General features: G+C 31.8%; 5 protein-coding genes and 3 non-coding genes across 11 annotated transcripts; 2 read left to right on the forward strand and 6 right to left on the reverse strand.

Annotated features, from left to right (window-relative positions):
- Positions 1-487: 487 nt before the first annotated feature.
- On the reverse strand, positions 488-3,823 carry LOC122575695. Of its 2 annotated transcripts, XM_043745015.1 has the most exons (6): positions 3,683-3,823; positions 2,961-3,036; positions 2,795-2,886; positions 1,459-1,573; positions 1,097-1,239; positions 488-624 (listed from the first exon to the last, which is right to left on the reverse strand). In XM_043745015.1, the coding sequence occupies exons 1-5, from the start codon at positions 3,728-3,730 to the stop codon at positions 1,127-1,129; spliced, it is 444 nt and encodes a 147-aa protein (XP_043600950.1). In that variant the 5' UTR covers positions 3,731-3,823; the 3' UTR covers positions 488-624; positions 1,097-1,126. The 2 variants fall into 2 exon arrangements, with proteins under 2 accessions (XP_043600950.1, XP_043600949.1); XM_043745014.1 differs by lacking the exon at positions 488-624 and having other exon boundaries at positions 778-1,239.
- Positions 3,824-4,929: 1,106 nt separating this feature from the next.
- LOC122575694 (UPF0687 protein C20orf27 homolog) lies at positions 4,930-9,604 on the forward strand. Of its 2 annotated transcripts, XM_043745013.1 has the most exons (6): positions 4,930-5,679; positions 5,995-6,175; positions 8,005-8,122; positions 8,239-8,376; positions 8,493-8,679; positions 8,752-9,604. In XM_043745013.1, exons 2-6 carry the CDS (start codon positions 6,163-6,165, stop codon positions 8,806-8,808), a joined length of 513 nt encoding a protein of 170 aa, XP_043600948.1. In that variant the 5' UTR covers positions 4,930-5,679; positions 5,995-6,162; the 3' UTR covers positions 8,809-9,604. The 2 variants fall into 2 exon arrangements, with proteins under 2 accessions (XP_043600948.1, XP_043600947.1); XM_043745012.1 differs by lacking the exon at positions 4,930-5,679 and having other exon boundaries at positions 5,932-6,175.
- Positions 9,605-9,742: 138 nt separating this feature from the next.
- LOC122575692 lies at positions 9,743-16,060 on the reverse strand. Of its 2 annotated transcripts, none has more exons than XM_043745009.1 (5): positions 15,134-16,060; positions 11,577-11,711; positions 11,170-11,447; positions 10,709-10,942; positions 9,743-10,421 (listed from the first exon to the last, which is right to left on the reverse strand). In XM_043745009.1, the coding sequence occupies exons 1-5, from the start codon at positions 15,204-15,206 to the stop codon at positions 9,951-9,953; spliced, it is 1,191 nt and encodes a 396-aa protein (XP_043600944.1). In that variant the 5' UTR covers positions 15,207-16,060; the 3' UTR covers positions 9,743-9,950. The 2 variants fall into 2 exon arrangements, with proteins under 2 accessions (XP_043600944.1, XP_043600945.1); XM_043745010.1 differs by having other exon boundaries at positions 11,577-13,498; positions 13,739-16,058.
- Positions 16,061-16,836: 776 nt separating this feature from the next.
- LOC122575698 (RING finger protein 141-like) lies at positions 16,837-19,473 on the reverse strand. The gene is made up of 3 exons (XM_043745020.1): positions 19,074-19,473; positions 18,826-18,964; positions 16,837-18,717 (listed from the first exon to the last, which is right to left on the reverse strand). The coding sequence occupies exons 1-3, from the start codon at positions 19,202-19,204 to the stop codon at positions 18,676-18,678; spliced, it is 312 nt and encodes a 103-aa protein (XP_043600955.1). The 5' UTR covers positions 19,205-19,473; the 3' UTR covers positions 16,837-18,675.
- Positions 19,474-20,154: 681 nt separating this feature from the next.
- Positions 20,155-22,953, reverse strand: LOC122575699 (cell death specification protein 2). Its single transcript, XM_043745021.1, has 4 exons — positions 22,821-22,953; positions 21,313-21,537; positions 20,836-21,017; positions 20,155-20,756 (listed from the first exon to the last, which is right to left on the reverse strand). Exons 1-4 carry the CDS (start codon positions 22,927-22,929, stop codon positions 20,547-20,549), a joined length of 726 nt encoding a protein of 241 aa, XP_043600956.1. The 5' UTR covers positions 22,930-22,953; the 3' UTR covers positions 20,155-20,546.
- Trnam-cau lies at positions 21,148-21,220 on the reverse strand. Its single transcript has one exon. It is a non-coding gene; the product is annotated as a tRNA-Met (tRNA).
- Trnar-ccu lies at positions 21,802-21,874 on the forward strand. The gene has a single exon. It is a non-coding gene; the product is annotated as a tRNA-Arg (tRNA).
- Trnah-gug lies at positions 22,332-22,403 on the reverse strand. The gene has a single exon. It is a non-coding gene; the product is annotated as a tRNA-His (tRNA).
- Positions 22,954-24,170: the final 1,217 nt, after the last annotated feature.

A 24,170-nucleotide genomic window follows, 5' to 3' on the forward strand; every position in this document is an offset into this window, starting at 1 on the left:
TTTCGATTACTGGTCGGTTGGTTCTAACTGTTAGGACATAGTCCTATGGCTTTTAGGGCATTTCAAGAATAATATAAATAGACATAACATACATACATAATACATCATAGGATATTAATCCTTTCTTCTTCTCTTTCTTTGTCTTGTGTCATCATCTTTAATTTTCTTTTTATTTATTGTTTATCGTCATATCCACTGGTAAGATATTTGTGACTGCAGTTACATGTATTATATAAATATATAAATATTAAAAAATATTTACATGCTTAATTTGCATCTATATTGTATGCATCTATATTTCTTTCAAAAAGCTTAGAGGTTTTTTACGTTTTGTTCCACTAGTTAGAAATGATTATATATTGTCGAATATCTTTAAGTTGCACCTTGTGTCCTTGAATTTGGTGCAGTGTAGAGCAAATATAGCAACGTAAATGTCCGATAGTGTTGTTGGTGTTGCAGTATTCACAGGGCACCGGATTCTGTTTTCTGATAATATGAGAATGTGTGATGTTGAAGCAAGTTATCCTGAGCTTGGTTATGTTTGTGAAAGACATAGCCGGACTTATTTCATATGCATTTTTCCAAGCCTGCCCCGTGGTCATAATTTCGTATATCCGTACACACCTAGTAAGTACAAAATCCTTCTAAATTTGTTAACGAGCTATCTCAACTACTCCACGAAACTAATCGCTCGAAACAATTCCCGGTGTTACCTATGATTTGTACCAACGAGACGATAACACAATTATTAATAAACTGCCGAAACAAAAAACGTACTTTTGCTTTTATACTTTTTATTTCATTGTTATAACATAATTTCGGTTGGATTGTTCAGACTTTTACGAACAAAATGATGCTGATCATGACTGTATAAAATATATCTATCGATATATCCTAACGTATGTACCTTCATTGTAATATTGAAATTAAAATTTAACTTTGCATTTTTTACATTATTGTATTTTGTTTCATATAAGTCGTATGCTTTACGTTTCTAATACAAGTGTTAAAATATGCTACAATCATAATTATGTTATATATGTACATACGTGACATACGCCATCAAAGCGTATGCGCAGAAAGAGTTGTTATATACCTGTTCGTAGTACATAAAATCGTAGACACCTTATTCATTAGAACTTAGCAGTTTAGTAATATGTAGAAGTCTCTTATAGGAGCTCTTGTTCTTCATGAAACACCCTACCAAGTTACTAGCTTTCTTACATTCGTTGGCACCAGCTGAAATGACCATAAATAGGAATCATTAAATTGTACATTTCAAGTGGTAACTAATTTACTAAAAGTTTTATTTAATAATTAAAATGAAGAATTAAACTTTTTACTCATTATTTATAAGTTAAATTTTTTCATGAGTGTTTAAATGGTGAGCAATTTGTTAAAAGTTTTATTTAATATTCAAAATACAGACGGATTTTGTAATAACAATTTTTTACTCACTGATGTTTTGACATTTTTTGACAAGTTTACTAGCTGTATTCCAGGGGCTTCCCCAGATTATCAGCTGGTGTCTGGCAACATTATTTTTTATCCAAAGGTTTCCATTCTCCTCTACCTGTATTGCAGAAATAAAAATAATATTTCTTCCACTTTCTTCTCTATAAGAGAACTTAAAACTTTATTTATAATTTATAAAGGAGAGTAAAAGATGGCTTATCAACATAGAAATCCTGGAATCAATCTTTTCGATATTAGTTTAATTTTTGTATTCATAACCTTTTCTAATTTATGTAAAAAAATGTAAATCAAACTTTTTATAAAAGATGGATAGGACGAGAACATCTAATGGGGTTTCTTTCTGTGACAATATTTAAATACTTTTCTCTATTTATATTGGTAAACAAAATAGTCAACTAACGATAAAGAATGTACTTATATAAAATGTGTATCTTATGTAAGACGAAATATGAAACAAAATTTGAAGAAATATTTTTGTATTGATATAAACGGAAAAAACATCGAAAATCTGTCATAGATATTCTCTTCATCACTTCCACTGACCTCGATCTTCATACATGTTACCAAGTCCTGTGTGATCTTCAAAAGGCTTTAGCTGTCGCGTTGTCTTTTAAAAAACTATTTGCGCTTCGTGTGGAAAGGGAATACAAATGCTAAGTCTATAATTGTCTTCTTTCATATGAACTAGGGTTAAATAAAAATGTTCAAACCTAACCCCAATCTAGTTATGATAATGTACTTACAATAAAATATTTATAGATATTCCCGTAGTTTACGCGCGCTTTCTTGAATTTTTCCCACGTTGAAATTCAAAGCACTGAGCAGAAGTCACATTGCGTTTTCTGGTGAAGTTTGGAATACTTTTCGGGATTACTCCTGTGTTTTTTTCGTTTGCAATTCCTGGGATTTTGTGCGTTTCTTTCTCTGACATGAAGGAGGTTTGGGTAGTAATTTAAATTGCGCAGCAGACAATGAACAAATTAACACAAACCTAACCCAAAAACAAAACGATAAGTGTGGGAGTATCTGTATACAACACATATGTATATATTACGTGTTGACTTGTTAAATGTGTACTCAGCGTCGAAAAGGTACGTTTTACTTATAAAAGTTATTTTATTAATGTGTTTTTAAAAAACAACAAGCGGCGGCTAAAACTTTATAAACGTTAACCAGGAGGGTAACTTTCATAACTTATGTGAAGGTTAAGGTCAGTGGAGGTTAGTCCCCTAAACAGAAGTTTTACCTCTTTTTTTTTTACATAATTTAATTTAAAGAATACTTTGTATAATTTGATTTAAATAATTCCGTTACTTACGATACCCATCTTCCTCAGAATACAGTAGGTGAAACAGCCAAGTCTCGCGTCGTTCATAGGTATAGTTTGTCTCTTCACGTCTTCTATTAACTCTGAAACCCGAATAATATTGACTAAGGCTTTCCATTCATTTTAGTTTAAATTTATTTTGTTGTTTGCTACTTACGTAAATTAATGCTAGTTTCTATGGCGCAAGATGTCCTAAATCGTGCCAATTGGGCTTTTTTGTGATCTGAGAGAGCCTGAAAATATTAGGATATATCATAAAGGCTCTAAAATATAAATAAATATTTGGTGAAATGTTATTAATAGTCTGTTTAAATGATTAGAGTTTGCAGTTTGTAAACATATAATCCGAACATGAATAACTTTTTTCGATAAGATGGTTAACTTTTCAGTCGAGAGAATCCGAAAATTTCGGGCCAAGAATTTTTCTCGGGATCAAATCGAATTCCTGATACTTTCGAGTTTTCACACATCTCTACTTTTTAGAGTTATTAGATCCTTTCAGAAAATCAAAGGGAAGAAATTTTATGATCGAATTGTTATATTTTTTTTATTTTAGATATTAAAAGAGTCCTGGTTTTACAATCAATGAATTGTTTCTTATATATCGTTTTAATCATAAAATAACAAGCCACGAAATTATCGTTCAATTCGATTAAAAATAGTGAGATTATATTATCTATTTTATGACGATATTTACAATGAATTTCCAACACCGAAATAATTACGAATTATAATACTCGAAATTTAATTTTTTCAGAAAGTGATTCAGTTGATACAGATTATATATGAAAGAAAGAAACAGTCTATTAAAAGGATTAGATGACTGCAGCTAGGATGATGACAGAAAGAACGAGAGGAGTAAAAAATGTCAAAATTTACCAATGCTCCGACTAAGCAGAAAGCAAACACGACAACGAGAGTCTTCATCTTCCTTTTGAAGTTGTCGTAGAGCTCGAGTAAGAAAGATCTATATTGAATGTTCACTAAGAACTAAGTAAGCATTATATGTTGCTTGAGTTTTTATAGTTATAGGTACAATCATTAATAATGACACGTCCTATAATTTCTCCCTCCATTGGGTCCCCGCAAGCGGTACTGCATCTTTCGGATGGAAGTATACCGATATTTCGCCTCTTGCCAGCTATCAGAATACATGTGCTTGAAAAGAGGACAATTGTTAACATCCAAAGAAGAACAAAAATATATCTAGATAATTTATTCCGTTCTTGAAGCATTTGAGAATAAAAGAGTAGCTTCTCTTAGATAAAAGTATAATGTGAACGAAGCTGAATTTTATTTAAATAATTGTTTGTTTTTTCATACCGATGACGAATTGCTCCTGAGAAATAAAGATAGATCGATAGATTTTTGTTTCTTAAAGGTTCGTACCATCAAACTCATAAATATTGATTTTCGATACAGAAATCATTATTTAAAATATCATTAAAATGTATAAGTCCGATAGAGCACGAGATTAATGAGTATACTATTAGACTTTTACGCAGATAGTCTCATTAATTTGTATTTGGACATGTAATTTTAGATTTTACAAGCTTGCTGTATAAGTTGATCTTGATGAGCACGATCGGCAGAGTCTGCATAATAATCTCTTACACAATACACTTTCCTGAATTTCATCGCACCCACTGTCATTGTCGCTTTCATTGTCTGGCACGAGGTTTTTATTCTCATCCGAAGTGAAGATCCTAAGATTACGGTGATCGCTGGTGGCTTTATTCACTAAATTATACGTCTTAATTAATTAAGTGTAATGATTATTTTCTTTGCTTAATCGTGTAAGACGACATTTAAATTATAATATTTAATGAAAATTTAAGTAAGCGAATAATCAAAGTATAGATAGTATACTTTCATAATTCTCATGGCTATAGCAAATACGAGTCTATGATCTTATAAATTAACACGAAAGGAAGGCCAAAGTTAGAGTGCCAAAAGAGAATATCTCAAATTGATTCAATTCTTAATACACTGACGTATAATGAAACTGCAAATTGAATAGCTCTTTTTGTTATGCGGCATTAACTCGTAACCGATAAGGATGAATGAAACTATGCACTGAATAATACTGAAAAAATTTTTTCTGTTTTCTTCTAGGATGATAATAGTATATTATTTTTATGCGAGTGGATTCATGGAAAAGACCGATAAGGAGAGTTTGAGGTAATTTTTCGAGATTCAGCCATTGCACAGGAGAAATGACAAATGTAATTGTACAATACAAACGATTTCATCTTGTGGAATTGGAAAGGGCAGAAATTACATTTACCATCCTTGTCAAGATACTGAGACGAATTATAAACTTACAATTACGTATGATAACAGTGGCATAAATGTATCATAATGGTGCATGGTTTACACCAAGCTAATGCTCGTTAACGAACCCTCGTTGTTTTCCCCACTTTAATAAAATATAAAATAAAAACCATTCGGTTATGCCTTCATGACGAAAGAAACTGTCATTTAAAGTAAACAGAACGGAAAGTGAAGCTGTCGTTTGAACTTAACCAAACATGTGCAAGAATGCGCCATGAAATCATACGCTTATTCATTCGGCGAACACATGTTCGCTTACGCTTTTATTCTTTAATTTTAGTAGAGTGGGGAGAGAACAAGCATTCGTTCGTTTAGTGAGGCTTGATCTAAACTGTGACACGATCGTGGTTTAAAGTAGTCTAAACCACCTAAACCACAGTCTAAATGTATCATAACTCTTTGTGGCTGAATAAGCACTAGGAAAACAGTGACATGAACGTACATAAAATATTCATTTTAAACAGTTCCTTGAATCAATTGAAGTGAACTACAAGCAACAAAAGTTTAAATAGAAATACATTTATCTTTAATAATACGTTATCGTACGTACATTTCCTACATATTCTGCGTTATGAAGTGAATATAGATCAATGTTGGAAGCTTTTATTTTAATTGTCATTGTTATTACTCTCCAATTTTCTATCATTTTATGAATAACTTTTGTTTTCGACTAATGAAATCCTTCTCGTTTGAACAATATACGTCAATACCATAATTAACTTATAGATTATTATTTATTTATTATTAACTTAAGTTAGGATTTCCATTTCGTTAAAGATCTTCTCCAGTATATTCTGTTATGTTATTTACAAAACAAAGTGGTAAAATAATGAGAACAGGATTCTTTTAAATGACAGAAAACAGTGCTGCCATCAGTATCGAGGCTTCCAACTATTTGATGCGTTAAGACGTCTAAGCTCATACATGCACCAACACATTAAAGAATAGCTTAGTCGTTGCATTACAGAATATTAAATTAGTTGTGTGTAGTATGAAAGTACAACTGCCACATTGCCTTATAAAACATGGGAGATAAAGGTAAAAAATTTTTATTTTGATACGTAACCATTTCTCCTTTGTACAGTCATTTTTATCACTATTAAGATTCATCCTTTTATATTCTTTACAGTACGAATATATATAATTGAATCTTGGCGAGAGTTAATTAATTAGTCTTTTAAGTAACCGAAATATCATTATACTCATTACAGATTGAAATTTTCATAGAATATCCTACGTTTCGATAGTTTGTTTAAAGCCGGTCAGTGGTTGGCGTATTAGGTTATGATACGTTCCTAATTGGGTCATTTGAAAGCGCGCCACTTCGAAAGTATGGTGTAACTGCTATCGAAAGGACTTTATACTGTTAATGCATTCGAAACATTTCAATTTCTCTTTCTTTTTTTAGGCTTTCCCGCTTTTATTTTCTATACTTGTCAAGGTTAATTCCTTTTATCATGTAACCTCATATAATTTACTACAGAATGGCCAACAGCTGATATCTAATCAACATTCGAGTTTTATCACTCCATAAATTGAAAAATTGATCTAACTGTTATAACGCGATAAATATTATACATTATCGAATAAAAAGTAAATGTTCGTAACATCCACACTTCACGATAGTACAGAGAGAGATGATGTCACTTATCTGAGTATAATAATATATGTAGATATGAATTAAATAATACTTATATTCATGTACTTCTAATACGATTTTCGTGGCTAATAAATAGCATATTATATTTTATCTTGATACTGTTTACTATTGATAATATTAATTCGTTGAAATCAATGTATGTACATATTAAGGTTGCTCATAACCTTATATTTTTTATACCTCGGAATTGTACGTTGCTAATTTCATTTGTTACCTGTATTTCATATTTTTTATACACAATTTCATATAATATTTAATTTATTGTATGTCTGTTTCTTTGAAATGTTTTAAATTCTATATCGAAAATTAATAATAATACATACATACATATATGCATCAGTATTAAATGATAAAGCTCAAACGAAAATTTACATCATGTAAACCATTATAAGCTGTCCAGCTGTCCACTCCAGTACATTTTTTAATTTTTTTATTTTAGAAATTAATGAAGTTAGGCAAATGCAATTAAATGTTTTGTTATTGAAAGTAGAAAAGTTATTGATTTCAGTTACTAATAATATTATGATAACATTACAGGACAATAATGTTAAAACAAAATTCACATGGGATCAAATTTTGTTCATTTAAGTTTTAGTATATAAAATGCAGATTTATCTTGGTATTTTATAATTTATAATTTGTTGAAAAATTTGTATTAAAGATTTATAATTTGCTATACAAAACTGTATATACAAATAACTATAAGAAAATTCGACTAACATATTTTCCCTATTTATGTTTACATAATTACCTACCTAATTGTCTAATTACATTATGATATTGTCTCATTAACAACAGACATGTTTTCATTCCAATTAATTTCTCAATCCCCGGCAGATCAATGATAAATAAGAGACCGGCTGTTATATACAAATATACGTAAAGAATTTCATTTCAATATAATAGATCCTAATAATAGGCTGTATATTATAAATAAATATAATTTCCTTAAATTGATACCGTATTATGTGTATTAATATTAGTATATAACGTCTAATATATTAACATTAAGTTAATATTTATTTACTACAAAATAAATATGTTCACATTTCATTGTATTAAAATAAAAAGAGATCTCACACACAGAATCGTTTCACAATCGTTTTTCGGAAAAATAAACGATAACGAATTGAATTTACATAATTTACACAAGATATGTAACAAATGCGTACATGTTATTCTTTTGTTTATTAAAACTTATGTTTAGAGCATCATGTGCACTTCAGTGGAGGAAGTAGCCTCGGGAAAGATAACAATATTATGGTACAACCACAACGACATGGACAGATAGATGCTCATCTCGGATTTCTACAACTTTATCACAGGTTACATTTTCTTTTTATATGCATGTATCCAAATTATATAACAAAAACTTAGATAACTAAATTCTATTTTGAAATCTTTTCAAAATTATAATTTATACTGTAATTACTTGTTCTAGATATCACGTAGAATTCTTGATACCTTGGAACTTGTGTACACATAAGGAACGGAAGAGTTCCGTACCGGCAATAGTTACCGGAACTCACAATCCTAATTGCCATATTGTAGACTTGATAAGTGAAAAGGAAAGCCTAAAGTAAATCATTATATAAGCATATTTAAAATTTTATGCTTTTGTAAACAAACTACCATTATTTCTTTTTATAACAAAGTCTCTAATTTTAATTATAATATGCTTTTTTTCTGCGACAGATTAAAAATAGAATTACTAGCATATAAAGAAAAGATCTTAAAGGAAGAGGTGCAAATATTGTGCTGTAAGAGTGGAAGTCCACTGAAGATTCAACTAAACAGTCGTGTATTGGGACAAGACAAGGGCAGACCATTGTTAAGGAACGGGATACGCAGTATCGGCGTGGAGCAATCGAACGAAGATGAGGTCTCCGAGTAGATCTCGTTGATAATGATATTATTGCTCGAATATCTAAGAGTCGAGTGTCTTTTTTCGCAGGTGCTGGGTACGAAATTGAGGGCATCTTTAAGCATGCAAAGCAAACAGAGCCTCTGAAGAAATTCCGAGATCGATGCATACCAAGAAGCGCACGTATCCAGTCGAGGATGTATAATGTAACAGAGGATAAAACTTGATGCACGAGAACGTTCCTTATTTCGAAATTTAATCATGCAAAACGCAGAATTGCGTTACAGTGAAATTCGTCGTTGCGGTCAATTATCAATGATCACTGTTTTAATCGTAAAAGAATCACATGTGCACGTCACGTTCAATCTCAAGCATAGCGCAAGCAATGTTTTATCTATCGTGATTAATTTAACTACACAGCCTGTTCTAAGCTGCACGATATAACTTTCGAAATATGCGATGTTCAGTAAAAGAAGAAAGAGCTTTTCTTTGAATTTATTGCAACTGGTCTGATTGTACAGGCCTATATCACAACCGCAAGAGTTCTTTCCTCTTCTGCATCGAGCATTATTATTGCAATAATCTCGATGCAAGAAATGAAGTGTTCCTTTAATTGGCCTTTTTTTTGAGGATCACATCGATATATATGTATGTGTAATTACGAATTACCGCTAAGTACCGCATTTGCCTACTGTTCCTTCTTAAACGAAAACGTATCACGCAATGCCTATATATATAAATCTATTACATCTTTTAATATCTATCGTCGATCTATCCGCAATAACAAAATTGTATTTTATTATCGTTTTACATTGAGCGTAGATTTTAAACGATAAGGATATATCACTAATCAAAAGCAAGTTTCGCAATGAATGATGATGCTGTTTTCTAATATCTTGCTAAGCTGACACGAATTATTAAAATGAACAATTTCAACGAACATTTTTTTTTATTGACGATCATTCCATATTAAACCTTATTTGTACCCTACACTCGACAATCAAAGTTATAGTTTATTCAAAATTAATTCGCTGTTCAAGATCAAGAAGCAATTTCTATCATTTAGGAACAACTCTTATAGTATATTAAATTTCAGTAATCAACTGATTTTGAGGAAACTATAATTTTTAAAATCCAATCCTTTTTACGTTCAGAAACGAGATTACTTAAAACATTCCCTACTATATGTGGCATGCAATATTTCATTACTTTTAATATTTATCGTCGCACTTTCTCTCAATATTATTTTTTACAACAGCAGCGAATATGTTAAAGAATTCTAATTATCGCTAGCATCGGAAGTTTGACTGTTTCATGGGAATACCAGTTGGTCCGTCAACAAATTCGCAAATGTTGAAACCAAGTCTAGCCAAAGGATGGCAATTACTTCTAGGATTGCCCCACTTGCCTCTAAAAGTGATCCAACTGGGTAAGATGTTGTTGTTCTCTTTCAGAAGCAATTCCATCTTCTTCCATGTGGGCCAAGCGGTACCAAAACCACTCTCATCGTAGAGGCGAGGTAATCTGACAAATTTATGCTTCCCTGGCGCCGTCCAAAGTCCATGAGATCCTCTCGCGCTAAATAATATCGGATGAGAGCCACCAGCAGTGAAAACTCTTTCGGGAAATATAGGTTTTTGAAAGATGCCTTTTCGCGTTTCTTGGCTTTCATAAATGAAGGTTCCACTTCGTAAATCGTATCGGTAAAACGCGCCTGCATCGTGGGCAGACACGTACATGGCTGATGGATAATTCGTATCCTGAATTTAAAAAAAAAAATGGTTTTATATGGGAAAATATAAAACATTGTACTCTACAAATATAATTAAACATAATCTCTAAAATATTCCGATCTATACTGAGATTTCATATGATCTTCTTGTATACGCACGAAAAATTTGATTAAAATAGAAACAATAATTCAAAATGCGAAAATATACATATTTATCAATTTTTAGACTCATGTCATTTAAGAAAACATTTGAAAATGCTTTCCAGAACAAAATAAGAATATTTGTTTTCATCGAACGAGCATGAGTTCACCTACCTTAAAATAAAGACTCATGTGTTCCCAATCGCCCACGTGGTTGCCATATTCCTTGAGTATTCCAAGGCATATCCCACCCACCGTGGGTATCGGCCAGCTACCAAAAAATCCAAGATCCAGAACGCAGACTGCCTTTCCCTCGCTGAACGGATAGAACATCCAATAGGTCACGTGAAAGTGCAGCTTCCGGGACTTGTTTCCTTTTTTCTTCTTTTTTTCAAAATCACCATGTTTCTACAAACAATTCCATAAATATTTATTGGATCAACTAATCAAGAGAATAATTTCCAAGAACCTCCTACACACTATCCTCAGAATATTTTCAAACACCTCAATCTTTATTTTAAGAGCCACCATCTAAATTAAAGAAACTTTCTTTTTTTATGTCGTTCTCTTAACATCTCTACTTCTCTCTCCGTTATAGCTATTGCTGTGTAAGAATTCCTGTTCAATATATGTACCTCTAAACTCTGTTTCCCATCGCCCTTCCAAATCTTTCCTGGAAGATCGTTAGTGAGGATCATGGACGAGCCGAAATCATCGATTTGCACGTTCCTCGATGCTATCAACGTCTCGTCCCCCTTCCTTCGTGACATTCTTTCGTCTCTGACGGTCTTTAAGCTTATCACGTCCGTAGAAACGTCTGGTACAATGCAGTTCTTGATCACAGCGTAAACCGGTACTGTGCCCCCTGGTTTTCGGCCGTATAGAAACGACGATCGATTCCTCAACAGTACTTCTACCGACATAAGATCATTTCATAAAATAAATTTTCCATGCATTTTACAAAAATTTATTAAAATCGATTGGATCAGTTTTGGATCTCTTCGAATGTAATTTTAAGATTTTTTTGTCATTTGTCATTTACCTACGTCGACTCTAGTGCGAAGATAATTATCGTCGGATTGCATGTTATCCAAGAATTCAGGTACCCCAAGGGGTAAAAATAGTTCGCCAGGTGCAAGCCATACTAGAGGCGCCCAGTCTCGTACTAGTTCTTTTACTGCAATTTAATTTAATGAAAATAACATGAAATTATAATGAAAATAAGTTGTAACATAAATTTATCCTTTTTCTATACGCGTATGTGTAATATATGCATTACATATATTGCATAAAAACAAGATGAATTTATATTACAACCCAATATTTTATAAAACTAAATAAATAAAAAGTTAGGAATTATTTTAATGATTATACTTAGATAATTCTTTTCTCACTATCTTTTTTATGTTGCAAACAATAGTAATATTAATTTCCACAAATATGACATAAATTTACTATACTATACTAAAATATCGGTGGCAGAACTGTGATTAAAATTACAAAGATTGGAATTATATTATTACATATAGCTTGCGATATTCTAAACCTATAATAACAATAATCCTACCATGGAGGCAAAATTATGAATTAAACACTATAAATGATGCCAAATAATACCTACAGAAAGTTGAACACGTATGTATGTGCGTGGTTATATAAAGTTGAAAGTAAAAGATAATGTATCGTCCCTATAAAACAATTTAAACGTACAATATAGTGGAAGATAAACGCGAAGGTACGGACATATTATTGTACCCGTACGTCAATGACGATCATTGATGTTACCCGTGATACGTTACCGGTGATAACATAATATGTTTATTAGAAAGCCAGTTTGTTCGAGCTGCTAGCTTCATTATGTGTCACATATATTTAGGTAGAAAAAAGGAAAAGCCTAGGGGGATTCTGCTTTCATTTCATTTTGAGTGAGAAGAATTGTGAATGTATGCATCTTCGTTCCACACACACTCACACTTCAACCTTGATCAAACAGTTATGTACCATCGTTTAAAGCGGCGTATCGTATAAGTTGTTCAAGATCTCAAAACCTCCTTACAAGCTCGATCGAAGTTGTAATAATTCGCAGATCTTTATGAAAAATATTGTAAATTTTTCTTTCTCAAAATCTCGTTACAAATTAGCAAACCTTTATGAAAAATTTCATAAATTATTTTCTCAAAACCTTGTTACAAGTACGATAGAAGTCGTAATAATTCATTTCTATAATATAAATCGTTAAGAAAAATTTCATCAGTTTTTCCTTTCCATTTCATTTTCTTCTCTGATTAAACATAAAATTTCATTCTGATGGAATCTTCAAATATTCGATATTTTCAAATATTTTCTACTGAAAAAAAAGAAATATTTTTTAAGATTGAGGAACAATGAGTAGCGCAAAGGGATTTTCATTTCATCATTACAGACAGGAAAAGCTTTCACCCTTGGCATCCACGTGTCGATTCATGTCCTGGCATCGAAATCATAATTATTATGTAGGACCGATACATGGCGTTACCATATTTGGTGTTACGGCATGTTTCCCATTATACTTCCGCAATTAAAGAACAGGCGCCGTGAACGGGAACAAGTTTCTGTTTGTTTTTACTTTAATGCGGCGCTTACGTTGTCACCGGGATAATTATCCCGTTGTTTAGATTTGCCCAAGATAATTTAATTGCTATTTGTTTCAATCGTTCACAATCGTTTCTTAGATTTTTTCACCATGATAAATATGTAGGAGCTTTCTTATAACTGAACTGGAACCACAGCTTTAAAACTGTAAAGGATTGACAAAAATTTCATCAGCAAAATTAGGTTTTCTTTTTTATCATTACATCGACCAGCGGACTTAATAGATGGTTGAATGGTAATCGTCAGTTGATGAGTTCTCATCACAACATATACATATGATACTGTAGACAGTATCTAGCCAACAAATTAGCTCATAGAATTGTATTTTGATTGCTAGTATAACAAAATAAAAAGAATTATTATGATACTCCCAGAGATACTCCTTAAGGTTTATAGGAAAAATTAAATAGTTTCGAATAGTACATCATTTAATATATGTATGTATGTACTCATATGATTATTCCAAAATTAAAGTTTCAAAAATTTCAGAATCACCTCGGTTTACTAATACCACATAATAAACTACTCGAAGCCATTTAATTTTGTCTAATGAAATTTTCGTTTATCTTTTACTGTTTTAGAACTATGGCTTCGCCCTGTTGCGGAAGATCCTGTAGAATCTTGTTACGGTACTCCGGAGTAATTAACCATGATATACGCTAACAATTCATGTTTCTTGTTAATATCCATTCCATACTAATATAGTACAAAGAAAGTAGAATCATTTTAGACAAGATCTTCCCGTTACATTCTACAACACTCACGATCCTTAGGTAACGCAAGATCGCCATAGATTACAAATATCTTTGAATCCTTAACATAGATTTACATGTCACAAGGAAGAGAGCCAGTTTCACCATGGAAACGGACTTTCCTAGAAAAAAAGGAGTAATATGGGGGCGCTAGGTAGCCGAGATGGAATTCGTTTAATTATTTTCTACGCATGCGTGTAATACAGGCGAAATGGAAGATTAATGGAAACTCGTTTTGGTCTGCTTGACAATCGTCAAACCGGTCCAGAGAAATGGGACAATCGATTTTCAACCGTGGTCAGCGATTCAAAGCCATAAGTTTTATCCCCAGAAAATAGATCGATCGATCTTACTGGAGTACGATCATTGTGACATATATTAACAACACGTTCATGCTAACTACACAAGTGATAATACGCGTGATCGTTTCGACGAGACAATTTCACCGTTAATCCAACAGTCGCAGCTTTGACTGGTTACCATGTAGACTGTGTCCCGATTCACCACGCTTTGGTGCTACTTTTACGAGCTTGCCGTCGCCTTTATAGTAAACATTTCTTCGATGGTAATTCGTGTAGTGACCGAGTATGAACTTCTTTGCATATGCCCGTTATAATTACATATTGTAATCATATCTAAATGAATAACTTTACAATATGAATAAGTTTCCAAACGGTGACTATCGTGATTTGAATAAGCAAATTAGTGTTTAAATTAATCCATTTTATGCACTTAAGTTATTGTACTACGGCCTTGTTACAATTTATCCTCATTACATTTCTTTGAGTCAAAATTGTAAAAAATAGAGAAGGTGGAGGACGAATAAAATGTATTCATGTTGTGCGTTTGCTAACTTCAATTTCTTTACTTATTGTTAGTCTTCTTTTGCTTGATTCTTCAGAATTACAAGTACAATATACAAATATGAATTTAAACAATTTAATTAGTTCATATCAGAAAACTATACCGATTATCTATTCTGCGATCTCTTTAATTTTGCCAAATCCAATCACCATAAACTTACGGCGTTTCATATGAATAATAAATACGTTATTTTAACTCCACCAACTCCACGTAAACATATTTCTATTACATTTTACGAATCTTTCAGATATTTAATAAATTTTAGACAAATTTAGAAGGGCTGATCTGTCTATCGTGAATCAAATGCAGAAAATAATTGAAAATGACAATCGCTTAAACTTGAAGTTCTTACCTCGTTCTTCGTCGGTGGTTTCCAAAGTCACGACCATGTGAATGATACACAGAATCAACAGCAGACACTGCATCGTATTCGACTTGTTCACACATTTTGATAATCGAGTGCCGGAAAAGCCGCGAAACTCGAAACTTTTTAAGTGTTGCTCATCCTCGATGCGCTGTTTCCCGCCACCTTTATATCCCCACGTGCTACCGTTGCTGTAGACCTACCAGATATACCGTGTCACAGAAGAATTCTGAGGTTAACGATCGTCCTGCTACCAGCTACAGTGTTTCTCAGGTAACTGACCGGTTCTCTACGTTCCCCGTGCCGCTCACTGGACAAACATTATCGTCGCTCACGGCCATTGTGCACGCAGTTACGAGGATGCGGGGGGAGACCGTAAACGTAACGAGTTAACCCTTCTATCGAATTGAAAGTTTAAAATTACAGTCTCGCGCTTTTCATTTTAACTACACTGACCTACGCGCATGTGTGTATTACGTATATGAATACGGAGAAATTATATATATACATAGAGAGTGCTTTTTATATAATAGATAACTTGATTTTTCTTGATCGCCATTTTTACTTATAGCGTCGCTATTACTTTTAGTTTAACGATAATGCAGTTCGAATGTTAATGATTCATTATCAATAGAATACGAATTTTTATGCATTTATAGGAAATTTAAAAGTGCAAAGTTACCAGTAACAGTAACATTCTGTTATGCGTAACAGAATGCATATAATATGAAATAATATAAGTAATATAGTGCTTTTTATAATATTTGGTAAGTAAGACAACCTTCGACTTAGGTTCTATTTTTTAAATTATATTCTCAAAAATATAAATTTACACAGAGATCCGTAGTCCAACTATAAAACATTCAACGTCATAATAATAAAGTTATATGAAAAACATGCTATATTATTATAATATTTTATATTAAATAACACTATTAGTTTGATTAATTTTTTTATGAATCTTAATTGTATAAATGTGTATATATTTCTTATTGTATAACTTTTCATAAATAATACTAATATCTTATTAATTAGTTAATCGTTATATGATCATGCGATATTTTATTACGTAAGCAAATAATACATGTATATATGTGCGTATCTGTTTGTCAAAGATTGCTCATATTTTCTATGTATGAGAATTTACAGATAAAAGAAAGATTCGTTAGTAATTCATATAGTATAGTAGTTCATATTATAGACTTTATCAAAACCATTGACATGAAATAAAAATAAAAAGAATAGAAAGTGGTCATAAATTACGACTGCGGTTGCGAAAGGGATACAAATCGGGCAAACAGGAAACCGCGGAAGCCATTTACGATTAGTGAAAAGAAAAGCGCTCTGCATGTAGCATAATCATAAGAATTACATTTGTAAATGCTATATTTCCGACGTTGTCGTTCATGTGTACAATACTTTTAATGTTTTTGTATATAATTTCGTATTTTCGCTAGCTTTTTACATTTTACCGTTTTTTTGCCGAAGTAATGAAAGGTTTTATAAATATTTCAAATGATGCAAAATTATTGTAATATTCTGTCAAAGTTCGTGATACTACTTTCATTTCTATAAAATGTACATTGTTAAGGACGATTATTATACACACAAAAATGACGAGACTGTCAATGTCTACATATTAATGCAAATGATAAGGTAGATGAGAATTAATATTTTATAATACTTGCTTATTTATTTAAGAACTATATTTACTTTATTCATTCTTCACACAGAAACATATTCTACATTTTATATTTACATTATTCGTAACAAGCTTTATAAACACTTATTCGTAAATTATACATAAGTTAATAACAATTTATGTTTGAATATCACACTTTTCAAAGCTTTTTTGTTATTTAATTCTATAACTCTATAAAAACAGCCGATTAGATATAAACAAAATTTCAACAATGTGAATGAAAAATTACGCGTGAAATATATGTAGTGATAATTTAGGAGCCTTTTATCACAAAGTGCTTATTGCTATCGCTTTAATCAAAAGTAATACATTTTAATGTCAAATACATGCAGAGTTATAAGAATAAAACAATAATTATATATTTATCGTTTACATAACCTTTTAAGAAAATTCACAATATGGCAGGAGAATCCACTTTTTATACGTATGTCATTAGTTTTCATATTTATAATTTATAACAAAGAAAAATAGGAGGAACTGAAATTTGATTTGCTAATTACTTTTATCAAATGGAATATTAAAAATAACAATTTTAATCAATTAAATAATGTATAATATTGCTTATGACAGTGTATAATAAACTGTATAATGGAGTGAATAATAAACTGTAAAATGGAGCTTGGAGAACATTTGTAGCTGCACTATACATAATATTAAGAATAGGGATGTCAAGTACTGGTCAAATTAATTCGTATGGGATCGGGGTTCTTGGAGCTTATAATATTTATACTTAGACATACTTATGTGGTTACAAACTTTCAGAATCCCAATCCTACATCAAGAATCCAATCCAAATGTACTTTCGAATATTTGAACACCCCTAATTACGAGTATCACACACAGCAACTATTAACACTTTTACTGCCAGCCGGTCGATATGTCGCCCCTTGTTGCTTATGCGAAAACCGTCACTGACCGATATATCGGCTATGTTTGTTTGCGTTTAAGACTATCTCTCCTCCGAGTGCGGTATTTTTCGCAAATATCACGTATTTGAAGCTGGCAGTATGAGGGTTAATAAGTCTGAAGTAATGTTATAATTAATTAATATATCATCATTTAAAGTACCATTTGCTATATGCAAACAAAGTTTCAGAATTTGATATAATTCTTCTTCATTGTAGTTTCTTATATAATGAAAACAATGATAACAAAAACATATATTTTCATAGGATCATGAATTTTGCATTTTAAGAATAATAAGTTATACAGTTTGTGTAAAAATTTCCTTACATTTCTATATAATATTATACATGATTTTATAAAACAGTGCTCCTATGTAAATTGCTTAGAAAGAGGAAGATGCATTTTATAAAATGCTCGTATTTGAAGTAAATTTCAAACTCAAAGGTAGATCATAAATATTTCATTTTTTCATTAATCACTTCACTTTCAAAATGCACTGTTTTAAACAATTGTAAATGATACTTCCATATATTTGTATATTTATTCTATATTGTGAAAATATACATATATAATTAAATTTGTCCAGCTGAATAAATCACAGCATAAGGCACAGCTGTATATGTACTATATCAAAAAGATAAGACATGCAACTGTACTATCGTATCTTTGTCGTAAATACAAGGAAGCAGCAAAACTTTGATCTCATATGTAACATCTTCTGTTTCATCTTTTTAAATTTGAATAATTACTTCATTCTCCAAGTAGAACAGTTTATCTTAGTAGATAACTGTGTAGTTATTTGTAAAAAATTTGATGTTTTGTGAATGTGAATTTGATGTTTAACAAACATATTTTTTAGTTTCAATAGAGTACAAAAAATATTGTACTAATCGAAACATATTTCTTATTAAATCTGGCAGTCTTATGTAAATGGAGATCTGCAGAGTGGGCACAACGCTCGATGCTGTAAGATCAAGTGTGATATGAATTCATTAATTTAAATTTTGATGAAATTAAAAAGATCTGCGATCATGAAGTTTGTGCGTAATACTGTATTGTTAATGTTACTTACCCCTTGAGCTTGATGTCTCCATTCATCAATGCAGTTCTTATGAAATTGATGTTTACAAGGTAGGATGTATGTAGCTTTATTTATCAATGGTAATAGACATATTGAACATTCTTCAGAATCAAATAATCTATTGGGTCGTCTATTATCATTGAGAAAAAAGTTATTTATTATTTAATTATGTAACACTTATTTACGTAGTTATGCTTCTACTATACACTTATATTTAGATCATGTTTAAATCAACTTACTCTGAATGATATTCGTACGCATGTTCGTAGTATTGCTGCGCAGTTCTTGGCTTATTAGTTCCAAACATAAAATAGAGAACCGTAGCTACGGTGACTCCGATGAGTATAGTTACGAAACCTGCATGCGGCATCTTTCTGGTATTGACAGTTCAACTAACAACAATCAACAAATTCGACGAACTAACTTTGGATATCCCATCCGCTCAAACTTATGAAACTAATGTTGATCTACAGCTTTCAGCAAGAATATGTAAAAAGTATGACGAAACCCGTGAAATCCCCGCGGCATAAACAATGAAAAGATCGGAACGTTGCCTACTTCGACGGTATCGATTCTTCGTTTGGACGTCTGGACAGAACAAAACACTATTATAACTTTGCACCGCGGTCATATAAACAGACCTCGACACTTGCTAGGGAAAACCATCCCAAAATTGAATCGTGAAAAATAAACATGGAAGATAACAAAGTTCTCGTTTTTGCGAGACAGATAGAGATGAGTAAAGAGTCTCTGTCTCTATCTGAAACATTTCTAGCATATCACACATGCGCAGAACGCGAACCTCCTTGTCTTCCATCTTAACTTTCATGACTCAATTTTCGAACGGTTTCTTCTATGCTTTCGATATGAGTGATAAGCCTGCTTATATGATCGTGATTGTGGTTTGTACATAAGAGCAAACAGGCTGGCTAACAGAAGTTTTGCCAACTTACATATCAAATATAATTGTCAAAAATAATATATACTGTAAATCTCAACTTTGATTAAAATTACTACTAGTATATGTCTGATGTGAAGATAAGTGCATTGAAATAATGACAGTGTGTGATATTAAATTATTAATAACGATGCAATTACATTTATCTATCGTTGTTATTTAGTGTCTTTTACTGAAGGCGACTGGGGACATTTGACATATATATGCCAAATTTTCGATGGTATCGTCATATAATATAGTAAAAATTGCATTTTTATATTGCATAAATTATCATTTACTTTCATTTTATTTTTGTAATGGATAGATTTTCATTTTTCAACAGTTATAAAATGATACATTTATTGCTATTTACATTAATATTCCTAAAAATGACTAAAAGAAATGGCGAAACAATATTAGGTCTTTTCACTTTGAAAGATATTCATAAAAAGAGTCGTCAATATAATTTTGTGTTAATGCTTTGCATTCAAATTTAAAAATTTCTCTCAACAATTGTTAAATTAAAGCTATACATTGCCTCATTTAGATAAATTTATGAAGAGTGAAATCTTTTCACCTGCTTTTAAACTACATGCATTGATTAGTCGTAAATAAGACTAATGGCATTAATAAAATTTAAACCTTCATAACACAACAGATCTAAACGAGTAATATCACTCCGTGAGAATGATGCGTTCGCCAAAGTAATCCTCCCAAGTCATTCTTTTGATTATGAGAAATTACATCTTTATCGTCCTCTTATTAATGGCATATTTCAAATCTGGTAATCTAAAGTTGCTGTAGAATGAGGGGGTGATAATGTAACAGGTGTCATAGAAGAAACTGTACGATTGATAGATTGTAGTGGTGGTGCTTGCTGTTTTATTAACATGTGCCGCAGACATTGTGCTTCCTCTCGAAGCGTTATCACTTGTGCCCTCAAAATTGCATTTTCATGCTCCAAAATAGTTGCGCGTAATGCAATCTACAATAATATTTTAACAATTTGATACATTATAAATATTTTCTTATTTTTGTAGCAATATAATTCGACTTTTACTCACGTTATCTTCTCGTATTTTTCGGGCGTCACGAGATTTTTTCGCAGCTTGATTATTACGTTTACGTCTCTCGTAATATTTCTCGTCCTTCTGATCATCTGGAATGGGTTTCTTTTCGCTTCTGGGTCGTCTGTGTACGCTTGTAATGTTATTCGCTCCCAAAAAGTGACGATTTATCATAGTACCTGTTTTACCGACAGATTAAATGTTTCATTAATCATTGCATTTCATACTCACATATTTACGAAACACTATAAATGTAAAATTATCCATCAATGTTTAATCAATAATACTTAGCGAAAAATACAAAAGTTTTGCCCCGGGTGAGGATCGAACTCACGACCTTAAGATTATGAGACTTACGCGCTGCCTACTGCGCTACCGAGGCACTTAGTAACACAATTGTATAATAATAAATAATAATATTAAATTTGTACAAACATTTTTCATACTAAATAAATGAGACAAATATTCACTTACTTGTATTGCTATTTGAAAATGCTGGAGGCACACTTATGGTTTGTATTAAAGGTTGCATAGTAGTTACGAATGGTGGTTGAAGCAAAGATCCTGGAAGTGAAAACGTTGTTGACAACGGTGAAGGTGTTCGGCCGATTGCAGTATCCGGTGTATTCGAACTTTCTAAAATGTCGATATTTCTAAAGTTGTAATCTTTGGAATTGTATGGTTCGTATCTGCACAGATCTACAAAATTAATATAATTTTATTATAATTTCCGATATTATATTTTTAATAATAAGGAGAAGATATTGCAAACTAGCTTCTACTTTTATTTTGAGAAATGTATCTAACAATCAAACTACGCAGTATTTATTTATGAATCTCAATTTATCTAATTTAATTATTTTGAAAGATATTGCTCGTATAGTAATAAAATAATTAATGTGTATAAAATTTGTTACATAGTGACAAGAATATATACGATTTTTAAAAAACAAAGTATCAACCGCCCCTGTGGCCTAATGGATAAGGCATCGGTCTCCTAAACCGGGGATTGTGGGTTCGAGTCCCACCAGGGGTAATTAAAACAATTCATTTTTTGTTTCCAATTCTATAAATTATTTCTTTTTGTCCTTATTTAGTACTGCATTTAAAAAAGCAACACAGCTATGTAATTCAATGAAATTAGTAAAAATTCATCAGCACTCTAAAGGGGATGAATTAAAAATAAAGAAATTGTGTCTTATTTCATTTTAGAAATTTTAACAACATACAGTAAACTTACGTGTATGATTGATTTTAACGTATTGTATGTTTTCACAAAATCCTTGTCGATTTACTAGAATACTATATTATAATTAATCTCTCCAAATATTTCTGCTCAGACTGATTTTACGTTTTTCACTTACCCCTCTATTTACTCCTACGATATTAATAACATCATAACAAGGGTATTCTATCATTTTAAATGTGAAAGAAGTAAAAGAAGTAAAAATTGCAAAAAAAACCTCTACCGTGACAATGTGTCAATAGCACATTGCCGTGACCAGGATTCGAACCTGGGTTACTACGGCCACAACGTAGGGTCCTAACCACTAGACGATCACGGCTACTTGAGGAGTTGTAAAGTATTTGGAAATTGCCTAAATTCAAACATCATGCTGATCAACATATTCATCTATCCATGAACTGGTTCACTTGCTCTTTAACTAAACAAAATGTCAAATTACAAAACTGAAAAAGACGTAATAAACGCAAAATGAAATTATATATGTCAATTTGAACAATAAATAAATGTAATAGTGTACAAATACAAATAAATATATTAGTAACAGAGATATAGTAAATTTCATTGTTACTATGCTCTTATTGTATAAAAAATAAAAAACTTAAGTGCTTATAAACAGAAATTAAGCGCTTTCATCAAGAAAAAATTGTATTTTATGATTATGAAGAAAACTGATATCAAAATTAGAAAATGCAGATTTCTAATTAAACAATAGAGAATCCAAAATCCATAAAAGTACCTGAAGTTGGCGCGAACAGGCTATAGCTTCTCAAGAAATGCAACGCAGAAACCGCACCTGACACTGCGCTTCCGCTGCAAATTGTCCTTGCATGCGCGTGAGAGCTCATTCCTCTAAAACAGATAGAAACTATAAACACCAATGAAACCACGTGCAGCACTTTCAAAGACGGTAAAATTATTTTCATTCACAAATGAATCAAAAAAATCATCGATACTTCTATTCGATAAAAGTTCTTTGAAGCATCCTGTCAACTTCTATGAAACCATTCCTAATCTTGAATTAATTGAAACTCACAATTTATCGCGTTCATCAGATGTTCTTCACTTATCATCCACAAATGTTAAATTTACAACCTCCTCTTGATCTCTTCAATCTGTATAATTTCGATTAATTCTAAAATAAAACTCAGTTTCTCTTCTTTTGATGTTTCCACGTTTCACAAAATTAGTTGTTCCCGTATTCACTAACCATAAATTCAACAATAATTTAGAAATATTGAGAAATATTAGTTAAATGTTTAGGGACGCCATTAAGTGTTTAAGAGGAATTTTGACTTCTTCGCGACGTAACTTCTTTCTCGTCATAACTTTCCGTCAGGTCTGTTGATGTTCCTTATCACGTGCTTCGTTACCGCATACCTTCTCACAGAAAGGATCCGCAATTCGTCGCCATCAGGGATGGTTCCGCCTCTCTGTACATGCGCAACATAGAAGCTAGCTACTGTTCCGCCCCTGAATCGTTAGGGGTGAGTACTTGGCTGGTATTTTAAGTGGTCAAGCAAGGCAAAAACCTAACCCTGGGCGGCCAATCCCCGGGTATGGGGCCCGCAAGCGATAATCGCTCAACCTTACGCACGTATCACGACCCTAATCTCTAGATCTATTGTTATAATAGGTTGCTGGGCTCTTCGTATCTTGCATGATTGAATGATGGAGATTAGCATCGGCATCGCGTTGAAAGTTGTTACTGACGGACGTTACTGTTTATGAAACACGCATTTATGCTCTTTTTCTTTTGGTCATATAGTTGCTTCACTTCTGCGTGCCTCGAATTAATATTGGAACGACAATTTTTTCTGTAAAAAAAAGTCTTTATGATTTATTTCATATCAAAACATATTATAAATATGGTAAGAATTTGTCATTTTTTAAAAGAGGATATTTTTGACATACCTTATACTTACTATAGTCGTTACGCTTATATCTTATATATTTATCATATACGAGTAGAAATGTGGGTATTATAGAAATAAGTATAAAATTTAAGTTTTTGTAAGAAAACGTGAAGTTTCAAATGCATGGAGCAACCGCCTGACTTTCATTGTCCTGGGATTTAAGAAGGGAAAGC

The sequence above is a fragment of the Bombus pyrosoma genome, linkage group LG15, assembly GCF_014825855.1.
Source record: "Bombus pyrosoma isolate SC7728 linkage group LG15, ASM1482585v1, whole genome shotgun sequence".
NCBI lineage: Eukaryota > Metazoa > Arthropoda > Insecta > Hymenoptera > Apidae > Bombus > Bombus pyrosoma.